The sequence below is a fragment of the Andrographis paniculata genome, unplaced genomic scaffold (genome assembly GCF_009805555.1).
Source record: "Andrographis paniculata isolate CXL003 unplaced genomic scaffold, ASM980555v1 Contig70END, whole genome shotgun sequence".
Taxonomy (NCBI): domain Eukaryota; kingdom Viridiplantae; phylum Streptophyta; class Magnoliopsida; order Lamiales; family Acanthaceae; genus Andrographis; species Andrographis paniculata.
The window spans coordinates 1287712-1311974 of NW_026137607.1; the positions used below are offsets into that span (position 1 = coordinate 1287712).

Genomic DNA, 24263 nt, shown 5'->3' on the forward strand with positions numbered 1-24263 from the left:
TTCAACACGGACGTGTTTATATGGAACACGACCGTGTTTCTGCGGAACCGAATCAAACACGGACGTGTTCATTAAGACACGACCGTGTTGTTCCATTAAAAAATATCACCGATTAGAATTAGCCGTGTTTGTAAGTAAACACGGCCGTGTTCGATCTCGTTGTCAACAAAAACCCTAGTCTCACATGTCCCCCATTTCAAATCTATTTCACTCGAATTCTCTCCCATTTCTTCCCCATTCCAGCCCCACTTCTCTAACCTATTAACCTCACTTTTCATATATTATATTTTATCTTTTTGAAGTGAAGACTATTCTTGTGTAATCTATTGTGGAGGTAATTTTTAATTTGTTCATTTCATAAATTTATTGTCTTTCATGGTATAAAAAATAATAATATGTATAACTTGTATATTCTAGTGATTAATGAATTATATTGAATGAAAAGTTGACTATTATAGAAATAAGTTTTATATAATGTATTATTTTATAATTATTTTTTTTTATATTTTATAATTAGTGTATTCAATATGTGTTATATCCTCATTTGTATTGTAGGAGAAAATTATTTATCATAAAAATGAGTTATGATAAAGAAAAATGTGTTGGAGAAATATACGATGAAGATGTAAATTTGGATTGCAATGAAATTCAAGAAGAAGATAAGTGGAATGAAATGCTTAATGAATCGGATTTTGAGGATTCTGATTTTATGATGGAAGAACAAGATTCGGGGGATGATAGGATTGATCAGTCATTATTCGAGAGTAATGTGGATTGATCAGTCATTGTTCGAGAGTAATGTGGATATAAATGAGTTTAATGAAAATCAAAGTGTTGTGGTGCACCAAAATTCCGAATATGACATGTCATTTGGTGATTCTCAAGAAAAAGATTTAACCATGTTTGTTGAATCCGATGTTGATGAGATGGAATCGCATGCCATTTATGATCCAACATCAAAGTATGATCGCATTTTTAGTCTTGGAATGATTTTTAGCTCTAAAAAAGAATTTAAGGAGGCGGTCCAGAATCACGCTATCAAGACAATGAGAAGTTTGAAATTTGTCAAGAATGATAAAAGAAGAGTTTATGTCCGACGTGCTGTTGAGAACTGCAATTGGAAAATGAATGCGTTAAAAGGTGAATGATCAAGCATCTTTTCAACTAAGGACATATAATTGCAATCATGATTGTATGTGCGACTTAAATGTGAAGAATGTGAAGTCGACATGGCTTGCAAGGAAGTATGAGTCGTTGTTTCGATCAGATCCTAAACGACGTATAAAAAGGTTTAGGACAGACGTCACAGAAGACATTAGATGCAATATATCCCAACATCAAGCATACAGAGCACGAAAATGGGCATTGAAGGCAATTGAAGGTAATGCTGAAAAGCAATATGGAAAGTTGTGGGACTATGCTGAAGCTTTACGACAGTCTAATCCTGGGTCAACTGTTTTGATGCAATTGAAAGGCGAATTTTTTAATGGACGACGCAGATTTAGCAAGTATTACATATGTTTGAAATCGCTTGTGCGTGGGTTTTAGTCTGGATGTCGACCTATCATTAGGGTGGATGGTTGTCACCTAAAAGGTCCTTGCCAAGACATTCTTTTGACTGCTATTGGAATTGATCATAACAATGAGTTGTTTCCTTTGGCATATGATGTTGTCGGGAGTGAGATGCGCGAAACATGGGAATGGTTTTTCACTCTTCTAAAGGAGGATTTGAACATAGAGCATTAGGGTTATACCTTTATATCTGAAAAACAAAAAGGTCTTGTTCCGGCCATGGAAAAGATTTTCCCTCAATGCGAAAAAAATTGTGTTCGACATTTGTATGGAAATATGAAAACAGTTGGATTTAAGGGTCTTGCATATAAAAGATTGATTTGGATGGCCGCCGACGCAAGTACTATCCCCGACTTTGAGGAGGTGATGAAGAAGATTCAAGAGTTGGATCCGAAATGTATTGATTGACTTGCTGACAAGCCACTGTCTCAATGGTCAAGATCACATTTTGCTACATTTTCGAAATGTGATATGATCTTGAACAATTTATGTGAATCATTCAATAGTATAATATTAGATTCAAGAGAAATGTCGATACTACCGATGTTGGAGTGGATTAGAAGATATTAATTAACACATCTTCAGAAACGAAGGGAGATTATGCATAGAAAATGAGGGAATATGTGCTTTTGCCCTAAGATAGTAAAAATTATGGAAAAAAACATTCAAGTGGCTTATTCTTGTGCACCCGTTAAAGTCAATGATTGGTGTTATGAGATTTATTATTCGGATGGGAATCGATTTATTGTTGACATTTTTAAAAAATCCTGCAGTTGTAGAAAATGGGAGTTATGTGGTATCCCATGTCGCCATGCGATGAGTGTTATATGTGGACAACAGTTAAATCCAGAGAATTTTGTTGACGAAATATACAGTGTTTAGACATTCAATAAAGTGTATTCATATTCTATTGGCGCAATGGATGGTAAAAAAATGTGGCCAAAAACTGAATTGCCTCCACCACTTCCCCCAAATGTTAAACGAGCTGCTGGAAGGCCTAAGAAGTAAGGAGACGTGACCCCAATGAAGTAATGGAGAAAGGTCAATCACAGGGAAAAAAGGTTAGTGAGAGTATTTTACCAAGACAAAAAGTCAGAAGAACTTGCAAATTTTGTGACTTGTTGGACATACTTTGAAGGGTTGCCAAAAGAGAAGAGCAAGTTTGATCGAATCAAATTCCACGGCGGACGGAATGCAACTTGCTGAGGAGTTGTCGTAGAGATGCGATATTCCGGCGCAAAGTCAAAGTATCTCAACTCTACAAATTCAACAAGCCGAGACTCCTACAATACAACCTTTCATTGCAAAGTTAACGGTACGCAACTTACGTGGTGTGTTGATATATTGGTACACATATTGATTTTTTGATTTCAATAAACTCTTACCGTTTGTATGAAATATGTGAGAAAAAAAACTTTTGGAAGAGGTGGAACAACTGAAGGTGGAACATCGAGTGGGACACATTGAGAGAAAATATGAATTTGGGGCATGTTTATGGAGTTGATTTGTGTTACTCTCTGTGAATTTGGCTTATGTTACTGTATTTGGATTAGTCTTATGTTATTTGTCTTTTGTTAATGTGTATGAATTTGACTTATATTTGTTGTGGGTTTGACGTATGTATGAATTTGAGTTATTTAGTTGGTATTATTTTTGTGTGTAGGTGTTGTGTTTGGATGCGTTAATTTTAACAATGGTTTTAGCCAAAATTTAGGGTTAAACGCGGGCGTGAAACACCCAATACGGCCGTGTGCGCATGCATTACGATTGCAAAAATCACAAACACGACTGTGTCTTAAAAATACACGGGCGTGTTGAATCACAAAGTATTACTCAGTGTACACAGAACACGGCCGTGTTAGACAACCACAAGGCCATGTTCTGAAAACAGAGTAGAACACAGGGCTCAGACATGGCCATGTCAGTTGCCGTTTAGTCTAACACGGCCGTGACGTTACCAGAATAGAACCCAGGGGTCAGACACGGCCATGTCAGTGGCCGTTTAGTAGAACACAGCCGTGTTGTATGAAACACGGCCGTGTTCAGAAAACAGAATAGAACCCAGGGGTCAGACACGGCCATGTCAGTGGCCGTGTAAAGGTACACGGCCATGTTTGTTAACACACGGCCATATTTCGTTTACAGAATAGTTGATGTGTTGACACGCTCATGTATTTGACCATGCAACAAAATACGTCCGTGTTCTAGAAACACACGGCCGTGTTTGCCGTGTTTTACACATTTACCTCGTGTACAAGAAATACACCCGTGTACTTGTGCACACGGGGGTGCTGTGGAAACAAAATAGTCCAGGGGGGTTATACACGACCGTGTTCCTGGCCGTGTTTCGGTACACGGCCTTTTGTGTTTGATACACAGCCGTGTTCAGTTCATTAAAAGATAATTCATTGTAAAGCAAATACGGGCGTGTATTATTGGCACACGCCTGTGTTCGAGGCGGGTTAGGTTTTTTTAAAACCCGGATCTGTCGAACACGGGAGACAATATATACAAATCTCCCGTGTTCGACCTACACATCCTGGACGACGGCGACTGCGGCGGCGACAGACGACGAGAGGGGCGGCGGCGGCGACAGACGACGAGGTCGGGGGCGGCTGATTTGGGTTGTTTCGTTGCGTTGATTTTAAAGATTCGGGAAAAAAGGTTTTTTTTTTTTTTAATTTTTCAAGTAGTTTGTTGTTGATACAATGTTTTTACTTGTTATAGCTCTCACATTGTGGTATATATTTGGATTTAAAAATTATATGAACTTTTTCCAATTTTGAACTACTTATTGTTGGATTGTTTGTTTAGCAATGTAGTATAATGGTTTATTCTTGGTGTTGCATTTATATTTTTTTTCTTTAATGTGTGGTATAGTATTTTGTTTTTGGTATGGTTTGTTGGATTTTTCGAACAATGTCATATAATGTTTTATTTTTGGTGTTGTGCTTGTTGAGGTTTTGTTGGATTTTTCGAACAATGTTATGTTATATTGCTTTGTGCTTGTTAACTTTAAGGAATGGCAACTAAATGAGGAAAACAACGGAGCGGCAAGGGAGTATTGACCGATGCTGGTTCATTGAGGGAGAATACAAATTTAAGTGGTCAGTTTTTGAATTTTCAAGAACAAGAGCTTGTAGAGCGATATGAGCGGTTGAAAGATAAAGTTTTTCTGATGAGTAAACATATTGATAGCAAAGTATTGGAGACATTGGGCATAGAAGGGGAAGTAGAGGAGTTTGTTTCGGTGGGGGCATGACATAATTTCTTCCAAATTATTGAGCCAACATATAAGAGTTTGACATTGGAGTTTATGATAACATTGAAACACAACTCTATTAAGTACCATTACGAAAATCCAAAGACTTTGACTTTTTGACTAAGAGGCAAGATGTTTTTGGCTTCCCTATCTGATTTTGGCGTAATTATGGGTTTGTATGATAGGGCGTTCGTGGATACGCCAGAGTTTAAGAACTTGCCCATTTCGATACCGGAAAATGCTTATCACTTTTGGTCGCGTATTAGCACGAAACAATTTCACATTCCTACACGGTCGAAGGCATCGACGCTCCGGTATGCATCTATGCGATATATTCATTATATTTTGGCCCATACGTTATATGGTCGTAGAGAGAGTACGGGGGTAGTATCGTCGCACGATTTATGTTATCTTTGGAGTATGCATGCACGTATACCTGTAAATATAGGATTTATGCTTGCACGGTTTCTCATTCATCAAGTTGAGGATAAACGTCTTGGAGGCATTGCTATTGGGCCTTATGTGACTTGATTGGTGAAAGGTCTTCAAGTATTTAATGAAGGGACGGAGGAGCCTTGTTGTCTTATGATGCCGTGTGGTTTCTGTACCCTACAGTCTATGGGTATGATTACAAAAATTAGGACACAGAGTGGGCGAGAGCGGTTTGTGCTGGTTGATAGGGTTGGTCAGAAGATGAATTGGGATGATAATGCTCAGGGCGATGAGATTCAACGAGAGATTGATCGAGAGGGAGTGCATCCTCATGCTCGTCGCTAGGTTCAACATAGGTTCAACGAGAAGTCTTCTGTCGATCAGTTGCGTGGTGAGATGTATCGCCAATTCCAAAATATGCATGAGGAGATGAGAACATCTTTTGCAGGTCTATACGAGCATTTTTCGCTTCCGTACCCGCCGCCCCGGGCTTCACATGCACCTGCCCCAGCAGAGGACAATACGGCGGGAGGGGAGGGTGATGATTTGATGGATGAGGAACATTCGGATTGAATATGTATTATGTAGTTTCCGGTTGTTTTGTTCTTAGGTTTGTATTATGTAAACCGACTTTTTAACTAAATATAATATATTATTATTTTATTATTTCTGTTTAATATGTTGTGGTAATTAAAAATATATATTGATAAAGATAATAAATATGTCACTTAAAACATAATAATACGATCAATGAAACCGAAACACGGTCAATGAAACATAAACACGGCCACTGAAAGTGAAGCATGAATGTGTGGGTCTGTAGCTTCAAGCATGGGTGTGTGTTATTTGAACACGCCCGTGTTTTAAACACTGTCCTGAACCACTGCAACCTCAAACACGGCCGTGTTCCATAGAACACTCCTGTGTATTTTAATGTTCTGTAGAAACAGGGCCGTGTTCCATATAAACACGCCCGTGTTGGAGTCTCAAATTCGGTCAGATGACGTGTATTATAAATACGGGCGTGTTGTGTCCGAGTTAGCTTCCAAATCAGCATCCGTAATAGTCACGTCAGTTGGAACCGTCAAAATTTGAACGGTGGGACTAAAAATGATAAATAATTTTTTGGGTGGGACTAGTTTTGATAATTTTTTTTTTTTTGTATGAAACCAAAAATGAAAAAAATTGGTTTTGAATTAGACTAAAAATGATCTTTACTCAATTTTTTGTGTTAAGACTTCTGTTCTGTTCCGCATGCTTGACTTGAGAAGGGAACACGTGCGAAATTCACGCCTTCTATTTTCAAAACCCTTGAAATCTTATCTTGTTTTATAAATATATATTTGAGCATGTTTTGGGTTTGTATTTTTAATTCTAATAGTATAAAATTTTGAATTTCTATAATTAAAAGAAAATTAAAAATATTTTTAGTAAACTATATATATATATATATTTATAAAAAATTACATTAATTTAAAGCTTTTAATTTTTAAAATTTTAGAATTTATAGAAATTTATATTGATTTAAGATTTTTTGACTTAAAAAATTAATATTTTATAGAAAATTATTGTAATTGAGATTTTATTTTTGAAAAAAATTTTAATAATATTTTTTATAGAAAAATTTTACCGATATATTTTATATTTTATATTTTCGAAGAATATAGCATGACTCTCGCTCTAATATATATATATATATATCTCTCTTTCTCTCTCTCTTTTTAATTTTCAATTATTTTGTTTTTAATTTTATATAAATTTGCATTATATTTTAATTGTATTTTCTTAATATTAGGGCAAAGAATAAGAAAAAAAATTCAGTGGAGATAAGATGAAGTAAGAGAAATAAAATCAAACTTTTAGAAGAAAGATGAAAATAAAAAATGGAAAGAAGAATATATGTCAATGTATATAATATTATTTTATGATTTTTTTATTATTATTATTTTGTAATGTATATAAATACCTAGCCTATTAGCACGGATAATTATATAAATTGTGATATTAATTTAATTTTTATATTTTAAATAATAAATTTTATTTTGATAATAAAATTAATGTCTTGTAATACTAATAGAAAAACATTTGTAAAATTTTTTTTATACAAATATAAAAATATTTTTAATGTTAAGTATAATAACGCAAAAGGTAAATGTGACCCATAGAGGCGGACGAAAAGAGTATACTTTTTTAATGAATTATTTAAATTTTTATGAGTTCATAGAATATATATTAGATAGTGTAAATATATATTATATTTTTTTAGTAATATTAATCACACAATATGTCAAAAACATTATTGGGTCAACACTCTTAAATAATTTATTCCATTGTATTCTGTGTTATTTTTATAAATTTATAGAATAATAAAAATTTTAAATATAAAAATTACTCATTTTCTCGTTAAAATTTATTTTCATTTTTATTTTATTTTTTTTATCATTCAAACTTCTTATTTTCCTTTTAAATAAAGAAATACAATCTGTTTACTTTATTTTATCATAAAAGACAAAAAAAAGAAATTATTTATATCATTTTTTAAAAAATATTCGCATCCAATCAAACGGCATAATTTTACATGACATAGGGAGTATTAAGTAAATATATTGTATTTTCTTAATATTTATAAAATACATGACTTTCTAAAAGTAATACAATATATATATATATATATATAATGTACAATATTAAATATATATACACAATAAAATAAAAATAACAAAAACACACACAATATGGTATTATGAATAATACCTTTATAATTTGTTATATTTCATAATTAAAATACCAAGTTGGATTAATAGATTTCGGCAGGAATTAGGAAGTGTATATATATATATATGTAAAAACGATTCCAAGTTGTGGCCCGATTTGCAGCCGGCCCGATTTTTTTTTTTTTTTTTTTTTTAAAATTATTTTACTTATTTTTGAAGTAATTTCAAACAAAATATCTATTAACAATATAAATGAATAATTGAACCCACTAACAAACATATACAAACTAAGAATGTTACCATCAAGTCATGCTTATGATTTTTATCTTTATTTTAAACATAAATATATATATATATATAAAAATTTATTAAAAGTTAAACATTAAATTTAAAAAACGTGCCGGGCCAAACACAGCTCGGTTCATTAGCGTGCCGGGCCAAACACGATTCAAAAGTTATTAGGCCTATTATTTTAAGTTCAAGCACAATTTTTTTGTACCGCATTCGAATCGAACTTTTGAATCGTACTTATTTTTGTCACCCCTAACTGTCCAAACCAATTATGTATGTAACTCATGTTTCTCTACCAAAAACAAAGAGGAACGGTATGGATTGGTTTCGTATAATCCGGTACTATATATATATATATATATAGAATCGAAACAAAATTTGCGAAAAATGTATCTTAAATTCAACCTATCTCATTTATCTGGGCTTTCAATTCTCATTACCTAATGCATCAAAATTTCCCCAACAAAAGCAAAAGAATATAAAAACAACAAAACCAAGAGATGGTTAACTTGCAAACAGGGAAGTGAATATTCGATTTCAAATATATTATTACTCGATAGAGAGCAACGTAATACAAATTCACATTCGCTACTCGCCTCAACAAACAATTTTCTCTTGAGCTGATGATCGAGGGAGATTCGCTAAGTTTCTTACCATCTTAATTGCATCTGGCTTGTTCGAGCGTGCTTCAGTCATCACTACAAGAATATTTGGGCCTCTTGCACTAAAAAAAATTAAGAAGAGGTTGTGGTTGTATTTGCTTGTGGATTTTTTACAAGCATTTTACTATTCAAAAAAAGTATTCCCACCGAAAATATAAATACCGAATTATAAAAATATTTTTGTTCGAAAGACTTTGGATCCCACTCTCTTTTCTTTTCTTAGAGTTTTGCAATATTTCTTGCATCATAGTTTGAGAATATATATATATATATATATGAGAATAATTACAGTGCTATTTTTGAAAATTCAGTACCGTGTGTTGATTTCTTAAATCAGCACCCATAATATATATATGTATTGTGTGTGATAAAAACATGTAATGTTTGTTTATAATTATATGTGTTATATAAAAGTATGTAATATGCTAAAAACTGTTGTGTGCGTTAGTTTATGCGTTTATTTGTATTATATTAACATATACAATATGTTGTTTATAATAATACTGTGTGATGCATGTGTTTTTTGTAGCCGCCGCCACATATATATATATATATATCATTTCGATTGGTTGATTGGTTGTTCTTCTTGATCTATTATTCTTGCTATGCCACAAAAGGGAAAAATGCGACAAAAAGAATGCCTTCATTATAAAAAGAATGTCTTCATTATCACAACCTAACGATATGGAATGATATTACTTCCATCCTCATGAGGAATAAATGAACTTCAACAAAGAACTTGTTTATCCACAACTAAAGTTTTAAAGTGTTTGATTTAATCGCCTTTAATTTGATTTTATATATAAATGTTTGCGCACAAGAGGATCGAACTATGTTTGCACAACGGCTATTTCTTCACTATAACTCATTTTCATTGTTTATATTTTGCTTTTGAAAAGATCAAAGAATGCACAAGAAAACAACAACAGTGCACACCTAGTCAATTCATTAAACGACTATAAAAAACTCGAGCATTTAAAGTTGAATGAATGTAAATAACACATATAAAATGACAAGAAGCAGATGATAGAACAGACTTATTACAAACACCATACTAGCAATTTAAAACAGAGTTAACTTTAATTTTTGCATTAGATGATCCGGCGAGTTTGAAGTTTTCGAACTCACTTAACATATGGCTTATTGGCCTGTTGAGACACACCAAAGGGGTATATATATCCAATTTTTTAAGTTCAGTTGCCCACTGCAAAAGAATATTCACAAACTCCAACTCCGCGGGATAATCCGTCATAAACTTGATCGTCACATCTTCAAGGCAACTAAGACAATCATTAAAATTGCGCTGTGCCTTTAGATATTTAGTGACACGTTTCTCATTCTTGAATACGGCACCCTAAAGGAAAAAAAGGATGAAATTAGCTAGCGGCAATGTAATGAAATTAAAGTAAATGTGTCGATATAGCATATCACTAACATAAAGTTTAAGAGTCCGCAAATTAGGAGAGCTTCTGATCAAGCTTAGAAGAACTTTGATAATTCCCAAGTTTACGAAGTTGACACCGCTAAGCTCTAGAACAGCGAGATGCTTGAGCTTGTTCGGAAGTTCTTTCATCTCACCTTGGATGCGGATCTTAAATTAAAACCACACAAAATGAAAACAATTAGCAATTTAATTCCAATCAAGGAAAAATAGACTCGTTGAGACCATCTCCAACCAATTCCTTCGTTTTTGCAGTAAAAATACAGTTGATCTACAGTAATTTTACTCCAACCATAAACTTCAATTTTTCACTCTAAAAAGTATATTCCATATATATTCCTCTTTTATATTATTTTACATAATTTTTTATATTTATAAATTACACACCAACTTTAATTTATTTTTACAATATAACCCAAATATATATAATTACACATTATTTTTAAAAAACTATATAATTATATATCACTTTTTGAAAAGTAAAATTATATCACTTATAAAAAAAAATAAAATTATACATTATTTTTAAAAAATAAAATTATATCACTTTTCAAAAAATAAAATTATACATAATTTTTCAAAAAAATATAATTACACAATATATCCCAAAAAAATAACAAAAATACACAAATACCACAAAATACCACACAAACTCCACTCCAAAAATGGGGGAATGGGGGTGGGTTGGAGCCCCTCCCCCCAATTTTTGCACAACCCACTGCATAAATGAAGTGGGTTGGAGTTGCCCTGATAAACACTGAAAAAATCATTTTTGTAATATTAGAAAATTTTAGAGACGAAATTTTGTTACAAATATATTATTTTTTTTAATAAAAACATGAATTAAACCCCACCTTCAGAGCCATGTACTCAATCATTGGACATTTAGAAAGCAACACTTCCAGCTCCCCAGCTTCAATATCGACGTAGAAAAGTTCAAGCTTAACCAGCCTGTTAAATCCCCTCGACGACGGAGGAATTTTGACTTCACAAGGAAATCCAAGGTACAAATGTTGTAGGTGATCAAAACTACCGAGAGAAATAGACACCGGCTTCAATCTCTTTACGTGATGAGGCGAAAGCGCAAGGCTTTGAACACAACGTTTGGACAAGTAAGACAACCAACGACGGACCGAAGAATCGCTTTGGATACAACAATCCGTGAGTGAAAACTTCGTTATAGTCCCGTCATGACGCGACAAAATTTGATCGACCACGGCCTCGACATTTTTCCCTTTCATGGTTTTTTTCAAATCTCCGTCGAAAACAAGGTGTGGAATAGCTGTCCATTTATATCTCCATTGCGACGACAGTGTGCTTGTCCTCACAGCATCACGCAAAGGCATCGATAAAAGAATTTTATGTAAAAGATCACTAGGAAGATTGGTAATTCGATCAGCAGAAAAATCCCTTTTCCTCATGAGATCTTTTGCACACAAATCAATTGATTTACACAAATCGTTCAAAACACTGTTTAAGAGCCTTAGTAACACCACAACCAATTCAGGAATCATACTGATAGATGACATTATGAAATATAAGAAAACATCTAAATCAAATAAAAATTTCGAATCTCACATCAGAGTAAAAGTGTGTAGAAATTTCACCAGATCCCAAATCGTAAGAGCAATTTTTGTTTCTGATAGTGAATGAGTGATTGAGGCGTTAGGGCTTTGCTGTAACCCTACTTTGTTTATAAAATGTAGGATTATGTAAAATCTCATCTTTTATATTCAAACCCCTAAATTTTAGGGTTTTGACGTATTCCAACCTGAATATTAATCAGTTAAATAAACTTTTTTGTTTTCATCTAATTTGTGCCTTCTGCATTTTTTTTTATTTTTATTTTTTAATCTGTCTCAGAGAAAAAGGTTTTCATCATTGTAAGAAATAAGAAGCCCTACCCTCTCTATCTGCATAGTTCTGTCAACTCCATATTAAAAGAATTATTGGATGCTTTCTATAAAAGTGGATTGACGAACTGAAAAACATCTTCATGCAGAAAGACTGAGGCCACATGCAACAAAGATACCTACTTACCATCACATTATCTTTCATCCGCATTTATATTCTCTCTTCCAATTAAAAAAATAAAAATCTATATTTATATTTATATTAAAATTAATTATTTTTAAAATTAAAAAATTTTAAAAAAATATATCAATATATTAGAGAATAAAATTTTTGTATAATAGAAAAATATAAATATAAATATTATAAATATTAAATAAAACAAAAAGTAAAAATCTGATTGATAGATTTTTTTATTTTGTTTAAAATTCAAAAAGTTGATTTGTCATCTACCATAAGAAATAATACCCCTTTGCGCATGCCTGGCAGCTGACCTGGAGAATGACCTCACGGTCATAAGTCCACCCCACGTCAATAGCCAGAACTATTTTGCTTAATAGGGTGGTGATGATAAGTGTGGGGTTATTTATTTTATGCACAATCATGTTGTGCATAAAATAAGTGACTCCCAAGCTATATATTCATAGGAAGTTAGGACCCGCCAAACCTAAAATTGCTCACTACATCAAAATGTAGAGCAAGCCAACTTGCTTGGCTCAAAGAAATGCGAGAGAACTCGAGGACCTTTTAAGAACTAATCCTTCAACTCCGGGCTGATTTGCAGGGTATTAGGTTCGACCGGAGGTTTACTCAGTGCACACTTTCGGGTAGCGGCTGCGGGTTCCCACGTCATAAAAAAAAAAAAAAAAAAAAAAAAAAAAAAAACTAATCCTTCAACTAAGTATCGGAGGCCAAGAGCTTCTTATGGACAATACCCTAACCCACGATGACTAGTTTTTTTCATTTTTCTTCGAGGATTTTTTTTTTTTTTTTTCTATGTAATTTTTATGGTTAAATATATAATACTCCCATGACCTCATATCTAGTACTGGCGGGCGACATGCACTAATGGCTTACCGGCATTTATGTGCTTAAGCCATATCACAACGACTATTTTTCAGCTCATATGCATTTCAATTAACTGAATAATCGGTTTTAAAAATTATGAATTTAATTTATAAATTAAATTTCATCAATTAAATAAATAATTGATTAACCGATTATCCAACATAAAATTAAATAAATTATATTGCGAGAAGAGTGTAGGTCCCTATAAAAGGCTATTTCCACACCCCATTTCAATCCTTCTCCCGTTTCTTCTTTCGCTTAATTCTTTCCCACGATATTTTCGGCGAGTTTTTTTGTCAATATTCCGGTAATATTCCTTCATGTTCAAGCCTCCTGAAATAGTCCTCTTCCCATCATTTTAATTCGTTAGAGCTTCGAATATTGAAGTGCCACCTAATCCGTAGCAGATACGTCATTATATCTTTGAAAATATTAAGTCATGAACCGGAGTCACTATCCAAAGAGATGTTTTATCCGCAACTCGACGTGATTATAGATCGTTTCAATAAATATTTTGATATTCTCTTGATATAAATAATTTTCCAATAGATCAATCTGTGTGTCATGGTACAAGCAATTGAACAATATGACATCTTCTCGATGCAGTGAGACACAATGTTGAACTGCAGTACAATGTGCAGATACAATTATATACTAAGATGCATGCAGGTGTATCTAGAAATTTGTGGATAAGAATATTACCTACAACGAAACCTATTGCAAGTATAACCAGGGCTGGCTCACAGTAGAAGCAGGGTGAGCAAGCAACTGCTTAGCCTCTAATTAATAGAGGGCCTATAATGTAAAATGTTATCCATTATTATTTTTAAATTTTAAAATTTAAAACTAAATTTTAATTTTTAGTTTATATTTTTTGTTCTTCGTAATTATCCAATTTAAATTTAAAATTAAATTTTAAGCTCTAATCATATATTTTTTCTTATATGTTCTTCCTAATCGTACATCACCCTGTATTTCTAAATTTAATCGTCGTCTATACTGGTGTACCTCACACCCTGTCGCACTGCGTCCACCTTCTCTATTCTCTCTCTTTCGTCCTCTCTCAGTCCTTCTCATTTTTCGAATATTCAGACAGTTTGTTTTTCATCTTCTTTTCTCAACTCGACACTGCCAAACCGTCATGTTCAACATCTTGTCTAATCGACGCCAATCAGTAATATTATTTTGAAAATACATTTTAATCATGTGTTTATAGAGTCTATAATTTATTTTTGTTCAGAGCTCCAAAAAAGTTCGAGACGGCCCTGAATATAACCAAATATGTGTATCTCTCCCGCTACCGCTGGAAACAATTCATGGGATTCAACTAGGCGTCGCAAAAATAAGAACGGCCCGAAAGCTTAGTCCGAGCTTGGACCTCCAAAAGTAGACCAAAAATTTTCGGGTTGTATTTGATCCGTCACACCTATGAACCAGGCCGTGCCCAAACCCATGAAGGTCGGGCCATGCCCGGCCCAGCCCCATTTATTGAAATTAATTTTTATAATCAAATTATATTATATGTATATTAACTAATAAATAACATTAAAATTTAAAAGTTGAGTTGATGGTAAAAGTTTTTACTTATTTTTTTATTGTGGGTACAATTATCCATTTCTACCATTTGGGGATCGTGTTAAAAAAATACATTTTATGTTATGTTCTTTTAAGAAAAACAAAATAATATAAAGAATAAAAACACAACCAAGCAAATTGATCAAATTTATTCAGTATATTCGGCACTTTTGATTAAAAAGTATGGAAAAATTGCAAAAAAAAAATATACTATATCACTTTTTTTATTTTAGGACATTAGTTATACTTGAGACATTCTATGCTGGAAATATGCATGCGACTGTCATGTGTCCTTTCGTCGCGTTCTCAGCGCATTCGTGGACGTCGGATAGAATTATCATTTTATTTTAAAACATAAAAATAATTTTTTTTTTAAACTTTTTTTTTTCACATGAATTTCAATTGAAATTAAACCTTAGAACAAACACAACCATTTCATAATCTTGTCCAAACATATCAAACTTATTCCTCTCAAATCAAACCCTCCCATTGCAAGGTCGAATCTAGAAATTATTCTACCCCGTCACAGGCAATCCTTGCCGTCGCCTGTTCGTGCGTTCGAAGACATACGGACTGGTTTTTTTTTTTTTTTTTATTTGTTATCGTAATTTCTGGAAATATTTGAAGACATACGGACTGTTAGGGTGTGTTTGTTGTGGATTTGAATTTTTGAACAGTATAAAATTGAATTTAAATAGTTATTTAATGTAATATAAATATATATTTATTTGATATTTTAAATATAAAATAAATTTGTAATATAATACTCCTTAAAATGGAGCCTTTTTGTTAGGGATAAGGTATTTTAGGTAGTATAGGTTATTAAGTTATTAATAGTAAATTAAGATAATATTTTATTATTTTTTATATGTGTAGTGTTGTTGGTATTTTAAATATTTTTACAATTATACCTCAATAAAATATATGCAATATGAATATCTATAAAATTTTATATAATACAAATTAATAAAAAAAATATATTTATTTATTTATCATTATCATAAATTAGTTTTATAAAAAATGAGAAGTTTTAAAAGTAGATAAAAATATTTGTTAATTGAGGAGAAATATCGAAATAAAGGAGTTTTGAGTTGGTCCTACATGTAAGATGTTAGAAATTTAATTAAATTTATTTATATTTATTAAGTATGTTTAAGATCGATAAACTTGCCAAAAATGGAAAGGGATCATCTTTTGTGGGACGTACAAAAAAAAATGGGGTCATCTTGTGGCGGAACGGATGGAGTATAAAAAAGAAAAAATAATTACTTAATTTGATATTTAAAAAAAAAAAAAAAAAAAGAATTTAAATACTAAACCTAGGCTAAAACCTATAAAGGAATACAACCTTCCATTCAAAGTATACACGTGTGTATATATATACTCCCTCCGTCCCATAACAAAGTATCCATTTTTTTTATTTTAGTCGATCCCATAACAAAGTATCTATTTCCTTATTTTAGTAACTGTACTGTCTATCTAACCTTACAAATATTCTTACAACTTACAATATATTACACAAATATCATTACTTTTATATCTATATCCTAGTATAATACTAATATTTCTAAAATTACGTGTAAAAAGCAAATGAATATTTACTTATGGGACGGAAGGAGTATTTTATATTTCTTAATGTAATCAAATCGATATTAAACTATTTAATATCTAAACCAAGAAGACTGAAACGACGACTGAAAATAAACCATAAATATCAGCAGCACCACCACCACCAAATAACCCAACGCCGCCGGACCTCCGCCCTGGGCCGGACTGTGCTGCCCCGGCATTCCAAAGCTGTACCTCCTCATCCGGCGGCGGAGGGGCAGCAGCGCCGCGCTCAGCACCAGCGCCACCACCAACGGCGTCGCTAGCAGGCCGAACCTGAATCCCCGGCGCCGCCTCTGCGCCTTCTGGTTGGAGGTGTGCAGAACGGCGCTGCACAGAAACATCGCCATCAGCGTGAAGAACACCACCAGCGGCAGCGGCGGCGGCGACAGGGAGGCTAGGGTTTGGTCCTTCCAGCTCATCCCCGGCCGCCGTGATCTTACAAACAGACCCATTTTATTTATTTATTTATTTTTATTTTTGGTCTGAAATGGAATGTTTAATTCTTTCTTATATAATAACATTGTCCATGGCCAGGATTTATATAGATGATGATATATGATTCCATTCTGTATCTATATGGATAAGATTCCGAGCTGGAAAGTGGAAAGATTCGTCATTCTGCCCTTTTCTAAATTCCAGTTTTCTTTCTGTGAACTTTCGGAAATAACAAGTTATGTTCTATCTCCATTATATATTTATTTTATATATAGAAATTTTTTGATATATATAAAATATTACACCCTCTGTCCTATGTAATATGAGTGTATTCTTATAAATACGAATATAATAAAAATAATTATATATTAAGATTAAAATAACTAAATAGTTTAATTAAGATTATAAAAATTTAAAATGTGATTAAAGTGTATAATTATATTTTTTTTAAAAAAATAACAAATTATATGGGACGAACGAAAATTTAAAATAGGAACAAATTATATCGGACGGCGGAGTATAAGATTTATTGGTGCCGGGATAGATTTGTCCCTTCAAAAGTAAGTTCGTCCCAAATACCAGCAGGAGAGTTAGAAAATTTTATTGGTAGAGCTGATTTTTTTTATTTTTAAGTATAATACACTATATTTCAAAAATATACTAATATAATATAAAATTAAAATTATGTATATAAAAAGTTATAATTATAGATAAAAGAAAATTGTATTAATTTTATAAACACAAAAATTGTATACATCATACTTGATTTGAAGCGGGTCATTGTCTATTTGGATCTTTTTATTTTCTTCCAAGTCGATTTGATTTTTAATTTGAATTTAGATGACTTTTTTGGAGGATTTGATCTTTAATTCATCATTTTGGCGGATTTGATTTTTAATCCAGATTTTGGAGGACTTTGGTATCTGTGCGAACGAATTTGATCTTCGACTTTGGCTTTGAAGATTTATTTTGATGTCTTTAGGACTTCGATATTTGCGGAGTAACAGTTCACTTCATATTCCATTATACTGTGATAATAAATCCGTCATTCATATGATTCATCACGAAAGAACAAAACACATAAATATAGATTGTCATTTCATCCATAATTAGTATGCTAGTGGTTGCATTGAACCTCATTTCATAACATCCATTTCCCAATTGGCTGATATGTTTACTAAGGCTCTATCTGCACGTACATTGGATTTGATGTATGTCATGCTAAATTTGGGAGGTATGACCCAAGTTTCTCTTAAGGGGGTATGTTGAATGAATAGTTGGATAATGAATTCCAGTCCAAGAATAAAAAAAACAGATGGAGGTCCAAAAGTAACTCTAGAACCAGGTAGAGATTAATTACTCATTCCGTCCCATTGAAACGGTGACATTTGCTTTTTGTACGTAGATTTTTAAATATTAGTATTATATTGGATTGTAGTAAAAAAGATAAAAATACTCCTATTAATATAGTGTAATATAAAAGTAATGACATTTGTATAATATATTGTAAGTTGAAAGAGTATTTATTATTAGAAAATAGTAACCTTGTTTTGGAACGGACGAAAATAGAAAATAGTAACATTTCAATGGAACGATAGGAGTATTTTTTTGTGATTACATGTGGTATACAACCAAAAAGTTGTTATAACAGCTTGAGGTGTGGATCACCCTGTATATTCTTCTTTTGGAAGAATTAGGTAGGCTTTCAGTATTTATATTCTCCTAAGGTAGGAGTGCTATTCATACTGGTTATTCATTCTTCCATCAATGAAAATATATTTTTAGTTTTTCTTGCTCCGTTTGAGACTTACCCATTCGGTTCGAACCATCGTTTATTTGTTTTCTAATTTAAAATTTAATTTATTATTTTAATTATTTTTATATGGTAACAATCTAATTAATTACTCCTTTCATCTCACATGATTTATCTATATTTTTTATTTTTGTCTGTTTCACTTAGGGTGTGTTTGTTTGGGGGATTAGATTAAATTTCCACTGTTTATCCTATTTTTTGCCCTCAAAAACATCAAATCAAACATCTATTTCATTTTTTATATTATACTAAAAATCAATTTTACATTCAAAACATCACATCAACACTTATTTATATTACATTATACAACTATTCAAATTCAAAATTTTTACTATTCAAATCCCAACTCAAAATCTAAACCCCCAAACAAACACACCCGTAGTTTCTCCTTTCTTTTTTATTAAAAAAATATAATTATACACTTTAATCAAATTTTAAATTTCAAATTTTATAAATTTTTTTAATCTTAATTAAATTATTTAATTATCTTATTTTTAATCGATAATTATTTTTAATATACAATAATTAACTTCTTAATTACTTACTAATTATACTTTACATAAATTCTCGTATCTACAATAATAATCTCATATTATCTAGGACGGATGGAGTAGTTTTATACATATATATATATATATGAATTTTATATGATAAATAAATATATAAATAAAATTAAAATTAAAATTAATTATTTTTCAATAAAATTTAAATTTTAAAAAAATAGAAAATAAAAAATATTAAAAAAGAATATATACAGACCGGCAGTTTATAAATCGTAAATGAAATTGTCAAGCCGTAATCGAAATTGTCGTTCAAAAAATCCGATTTTAGTTTGATAAATCTTAATCGGCGCCGTGAACCGTTTGGTCAAGTCTATACTATTCTTTTTCAATAGGTTCGAGTCTGTTTTTATTGTCTTGACACATGATATTTGAAGGACTTTTTAGTATCGTATGTGCTCAAAGTTAAACTTCTTGGTTTATGTTCATCGTATAAAAAATAAAAATTAAATTAAAAATATATAGTTATTATTTTTATATTTTTTATATTTCAAATTAAAAAAAAAAAAATTTAAAATTATCTCACAAAATAAACTATTTTATTTTTTTAAATAAATAAAATATATTATATTAGTGTAAACAAACTCAATATATCAATTTTGCTATTTGAATGTATCGGAAATCTATTTATTTATTAAAAAAAAAAGCTTTTATGTTTCTCTTATTATTATAATATAATTATTCATTTTACATTAGGATATAATTGACTAATTGTCCACTGATCCGATTATTATTATTATTATTTTGTTATGGACATAAAAAATGAGCTCCGCGGTTTTTTTTATTTATATATAACATGAGAATCCGCCTTGGGTGTGTTTGTTTGAGGTTTGGATTTTGAATTGAGATTTGAATAGTAAAATTTTTGAATTTGAATAGTTGTATGATGTGATATAAATAAGTGTTGATGTGATGTTTTGAATGTAAAATTGATTTTAAGTATAATATAAAAAATAAAAAATAGGTGTTTGATTTGATGTTTTTGGGAAAAAAAAATAAAATGAATAGTAGAAATTTAATCCAATCCCCCGAACAAACACACTCATTTGTTGGGACTCCTTGCTTGGTTTTGGGTGTAGCATCATTGTATTTTTTTTTTTATGGGGACTGATTTTGAAAATTAGATTTATTTTTAAAAATAATAATTAATATGATATTTTATATAATATATATATATATTTTTAATATTTTAATAATTTAGTTGAGATGAAAAATAAGAATAGAAATGGGTTTGTTTGAGTTTTGGTTCAACTAATCTTTTTTATGTATATAAAAATACATCAGTTCAAACACAAAAAGTGAACAAACTCCACCTCTTGTCTATCACACATGTGTATGATCTATCTTGGTCGGGCCTAATTTACATATTATTATATTCAACTGAAGTTTAATAAGAGCGCACTCAAAAGATCGGCATTAAATTCTCACCTTATAAAAATAAAAAAATTAAAAAAAAAAAAAAGTGAACAAATTGTTTCTAAATAAATTATAAGCCAATGTTTAAATTATTTTTCAACAATAAATTAGATTTATGTATATGTTAAAAAGTAATTATAAATAACAAAATATATATACTGTGGATTTGATAGTTTTTGTGAATTTTGTTTTATAATTAATATAAAACTAAAATCAAATAAAAAAGAATCAGCATTTAAAATGGCCCAAATAGGGTTTGGGCCTTAGGGTATAAAACTCTTTTTTCTTTTTTTATTATTCATTGGGTTTGATTATTACATTAGCCCATATCTTAGATGGGCCAACGGCCCAATCTATTTAGTGAGACATCTGAATTCGCGCGGACTGCCGAATTCGGAACATTCCGCGACCCTAAACCCTTGTTCATCTTCCTCGGAAGATTTTTCGACTTTTATTTTGGGTTCTGCAGAGGAATGCTGCAGGAAGACTCGAAGAACATGGTGAAAAAGGAGGAAGTTGAAGACGACGACGAAGAGAAGAGCATAGCGTCCGCTTTCGGGAAGCGCGGAAAACAAGTACCGAAAAACAGCGGCGGCAATGCCGAACCGAAATCGCAGGCGAAAGTCAAGAAGGAAGAAGCGAAGTTGAAGAAAGATGAAGATTTCGACGAACCGACTTCAAACAGTGCCTCCAGCAAGAAGGTAAAATGTATTGCAATTCCGTGCGACGTTACGTAACAATGGCCGATTTGATTTTTTTTTTTTTTTTGTTCCTTTCTAACTTTGTTGTCAAATTGGCGGCGGAATTGGGCGAAGGCGACGAAGAAGAGGAAGAAGAAGAAAGAAGAGGCGGAGGCAGTGAAAACGAAGAAAAGAGGTGACGCCGCCGGTGGTAATGATGCTAAGAAAAGGGAAAAGAAAGTGTTCGATATTCCAGGGCAAAAGAGGGATCCACCAGAGGAAGTATGTCCATGTTTTATCATTTTGTATATTAATCTCATCGTTATTCCTGAAATGGTTTAGGAAATTTGTTTGTTCTGTTAAATTTTGATTGGATTTCATTTTCAGCGAGATCCACTGAGGATATTCTACGAGAGTCTTTACAAGCAAGTTCCTGAGAGTGAAATGGCGGCTATATGGTAAGCCTATTTGTTCCAAATGCTTAATTTTTTGTTGCTAATACTGTGTATTGTTTTCTGCCTTTCTTTACTGTTGAAGACAGAATTAAGGATATGAATTAGTGCTTGTTGTTTGAATCTACATTGGTTGTATGGTTCCTTCATGTTTAAGGTTCTAAATGTTATGTCACTGCATTTGTTTGTCGAATCCGAAGTTTGTGTTACTAAAGGCAGCGTAGTTTCAGTTTGTTTATTGATTTGTTGGGGTTTCTAATAATCCTTTACTATGCACAATACACATTCTTTGTTGCTGTTGATTTGGTTGTGCACATTCGTCGAATTCCATGGTATCAGATTTGTTATTTCTTTGGTATCAAAGTTTAGTTGGTTTATTAGAGTTTTATTTGCCTTTTCGACATACAAGACACATTCTTTATTGCTGTTTATTTGGCCATTTGATGTTTTTAATGGTGCTATGTGTTGGATTTGTTATTTCTTCAGTAGCAAAGTTTAGTTGGTTTATTAAGGTTTAATTTGCCTTTTCGACATACAAGATACATTCTTTTTTGCTGTTTATTTGGCCATTAGATGTTTGTAATGGTGCTATGTGTTGGATTAGTTATTTCTTCGGTAGCAAAGACTTTGTTGGTTTATTGGTATATTAGGGTTTCGAATATGCCATTTCAACGTACAAGATACATTCTTTATCGAAACAATTACCCATTGTAATATTCTGTTGCAAGAATTTCTGCTGCTTGCTTCTCCTCTGTATATTCGGGATGATGGATGAAATTTTCATATTGTTTGTGTGGATTAAGGATGATGGAATCTGGATTGCTCCCGAAAGAAATGGCGCAGAAAGTCTTCGAGAGGAAACAGAACCGGGCACAGCTGCAGAAGCTCGGGTCACCTATGAAAACTGTTGCAACTGTCAAGAAGAAGGGCGAAACTGTTACGATTGAAAAGAAAACGCCATCTTCAAACGTCACGACCCAGAAAAAGAAGACGACGCCTGCTACCAAAGCAGCATCAGCATCAGCCAAGTCGAAGAAACGCAAGATCGAGGATGATGGATCTTCTGGCGACGATGACTTTGTTCTTGCGGCAAGAACTTCAAAGAAACAGAGAGCCTCTTAGATATTGTTGTTTCTTTATCGAACTCATTTGCTACTGCTACTGCTACTAACAGCTGACTCTTCTTCGGTATGAAGACCTCTTCTCTACTTACATTATAGTTTCTTCTTACATGTTTTCTAGGTTTTTAAATTGGCCCGGAAAAATGCATGGGAATCACTCAAAATGGGAATCTTCAATATATTTGAGTTACAAAACTTTGATATATTCGATTTAGAGTTTGTTTGATATTTTGAGTTGAGATTTGAATAGTAAAAATTTTGAATTTGAATAGTTGTATGATGTGATATAAATAGGTGTTGATGTGATGTTTTGAATGTAAATTTGATTTTTAGTATAATATAAAAAATAAAAAATAGGTGTTTGATTTGATATTTTTGGGGGGAAAAAATTGGATGAATAGTAGAAATCTAATTAAATCCCCCAAACAAACACACCCATAAAAGAAATCTCTTTTTTTTTTTCTTTTTTTTTTCTTTTTTTTTTTTTTTTTTGTGCTCCGAGTTGGAGAATTAAAATTTAAGAATTAAATAATTTTTCGTTCTTTTGACAATTTTATATTTTTCTATTTCTATTACTATTAATTTTTATAAAAATATATACGTTTTACTTCGTAAGTATAATTTTATTTTTTTATTATTTATAAAATGTTCTCTCTGTTCAAAAACAAGTACATTGGGGATTGACAAATAATATTATTATATTAATAATTTGTGTAAAAATATTTTTAATAGATTAAAATGTCTCATTAGTGTAACAAAATATGATTAATTTTGTAAAAAAGTGAAGAATTTGTTACTAAAAATAAAAATGAATATATTTGAAATGAGCGAAAATAACAAAATAAAATTATTATTTTAGAAAAGATGAAGTAATTTAATTTAAAATATACTATTCTTTCTGTCCACAACTAATATTCTACTTTCTTATTTGGAGGGTCTTGGATTTGAATTGGGTTTGAAATCTGTTAGACCTTTTTCTTAGGCTCCAAGAACGATCTTTTCTGAGAAGGATATTGATTTGGCATCGGTTGTCTCCTAGAGATATCAAATTCTGTGTAACTTTTTGGTATTGCTACAGTAGAAAAATAATGTTTTTTTTTAAAAAGAAAATTTAAATTTATTTTTTATTTTTTAAAATTTTTTATAAAAAAATTATTTTAAATTATAAAAATAAAAAAGAAATTATTTAAAATAATAAAAAAAATTAAATATTTAAAAAATAATAGTAAAAAATAAAATAAAATTAAAAAAAAATTATTATAGCAAATAGGAACAGTATATTTAGAATTAAATATACAGTTGATTAT

General features: G+C 31.5%; 1 protein-coding gene across 1 annotated transcript; it reads left to right on the top strand.

Moving 5' to 3' along the window:
• The first annotated feature begins 21095 nt into the window (after nt 1–21095).
• Nucleotides 21096–23065, top strand: LOC127264428 (uncharacterized). Its single transcript, XM_051293961.1, has 4 exons — nt 21096–21404; nt 21519–21665; nt 21771–21841; nt 22639–23065. The coding sequence occupies exons 1-4, from the start codon at nt 21177–21179 to the stop codon at nt 22955–22957; spliced, it is 765 nt and encodes a 254-aa protein (XP_051149918.1). The 5' UTR covers nt 21096–21176; the 3' UTR covers nt 22958–23065.
• Nucleotides 23066–24263: the final 1198 nt, after the last annotated feature.

Coding starts and splice junctions, on each gene's coding strand:
- LOC127264428 (XM_051293961.1), top strand. CDS start 21,177: ATGCTGCAGGAAGACTCGAAGAACATGGTGAAAAAGGAGGAAGTTGAA. Junction 21,666..21,770: donor AGAGGGATCCACCAGAGGAA/GTATGTCCATGT, acceptor TTTCATTTTCAG/CGAGATCCACTGAGGATATT. Junction 21,842..22,638: donor AGTGAAATGGCGGCTATATG/GTAAGCCTATTT, acceptor GTGTGGATTAAG/GATGATGGAATCTGGATTGC.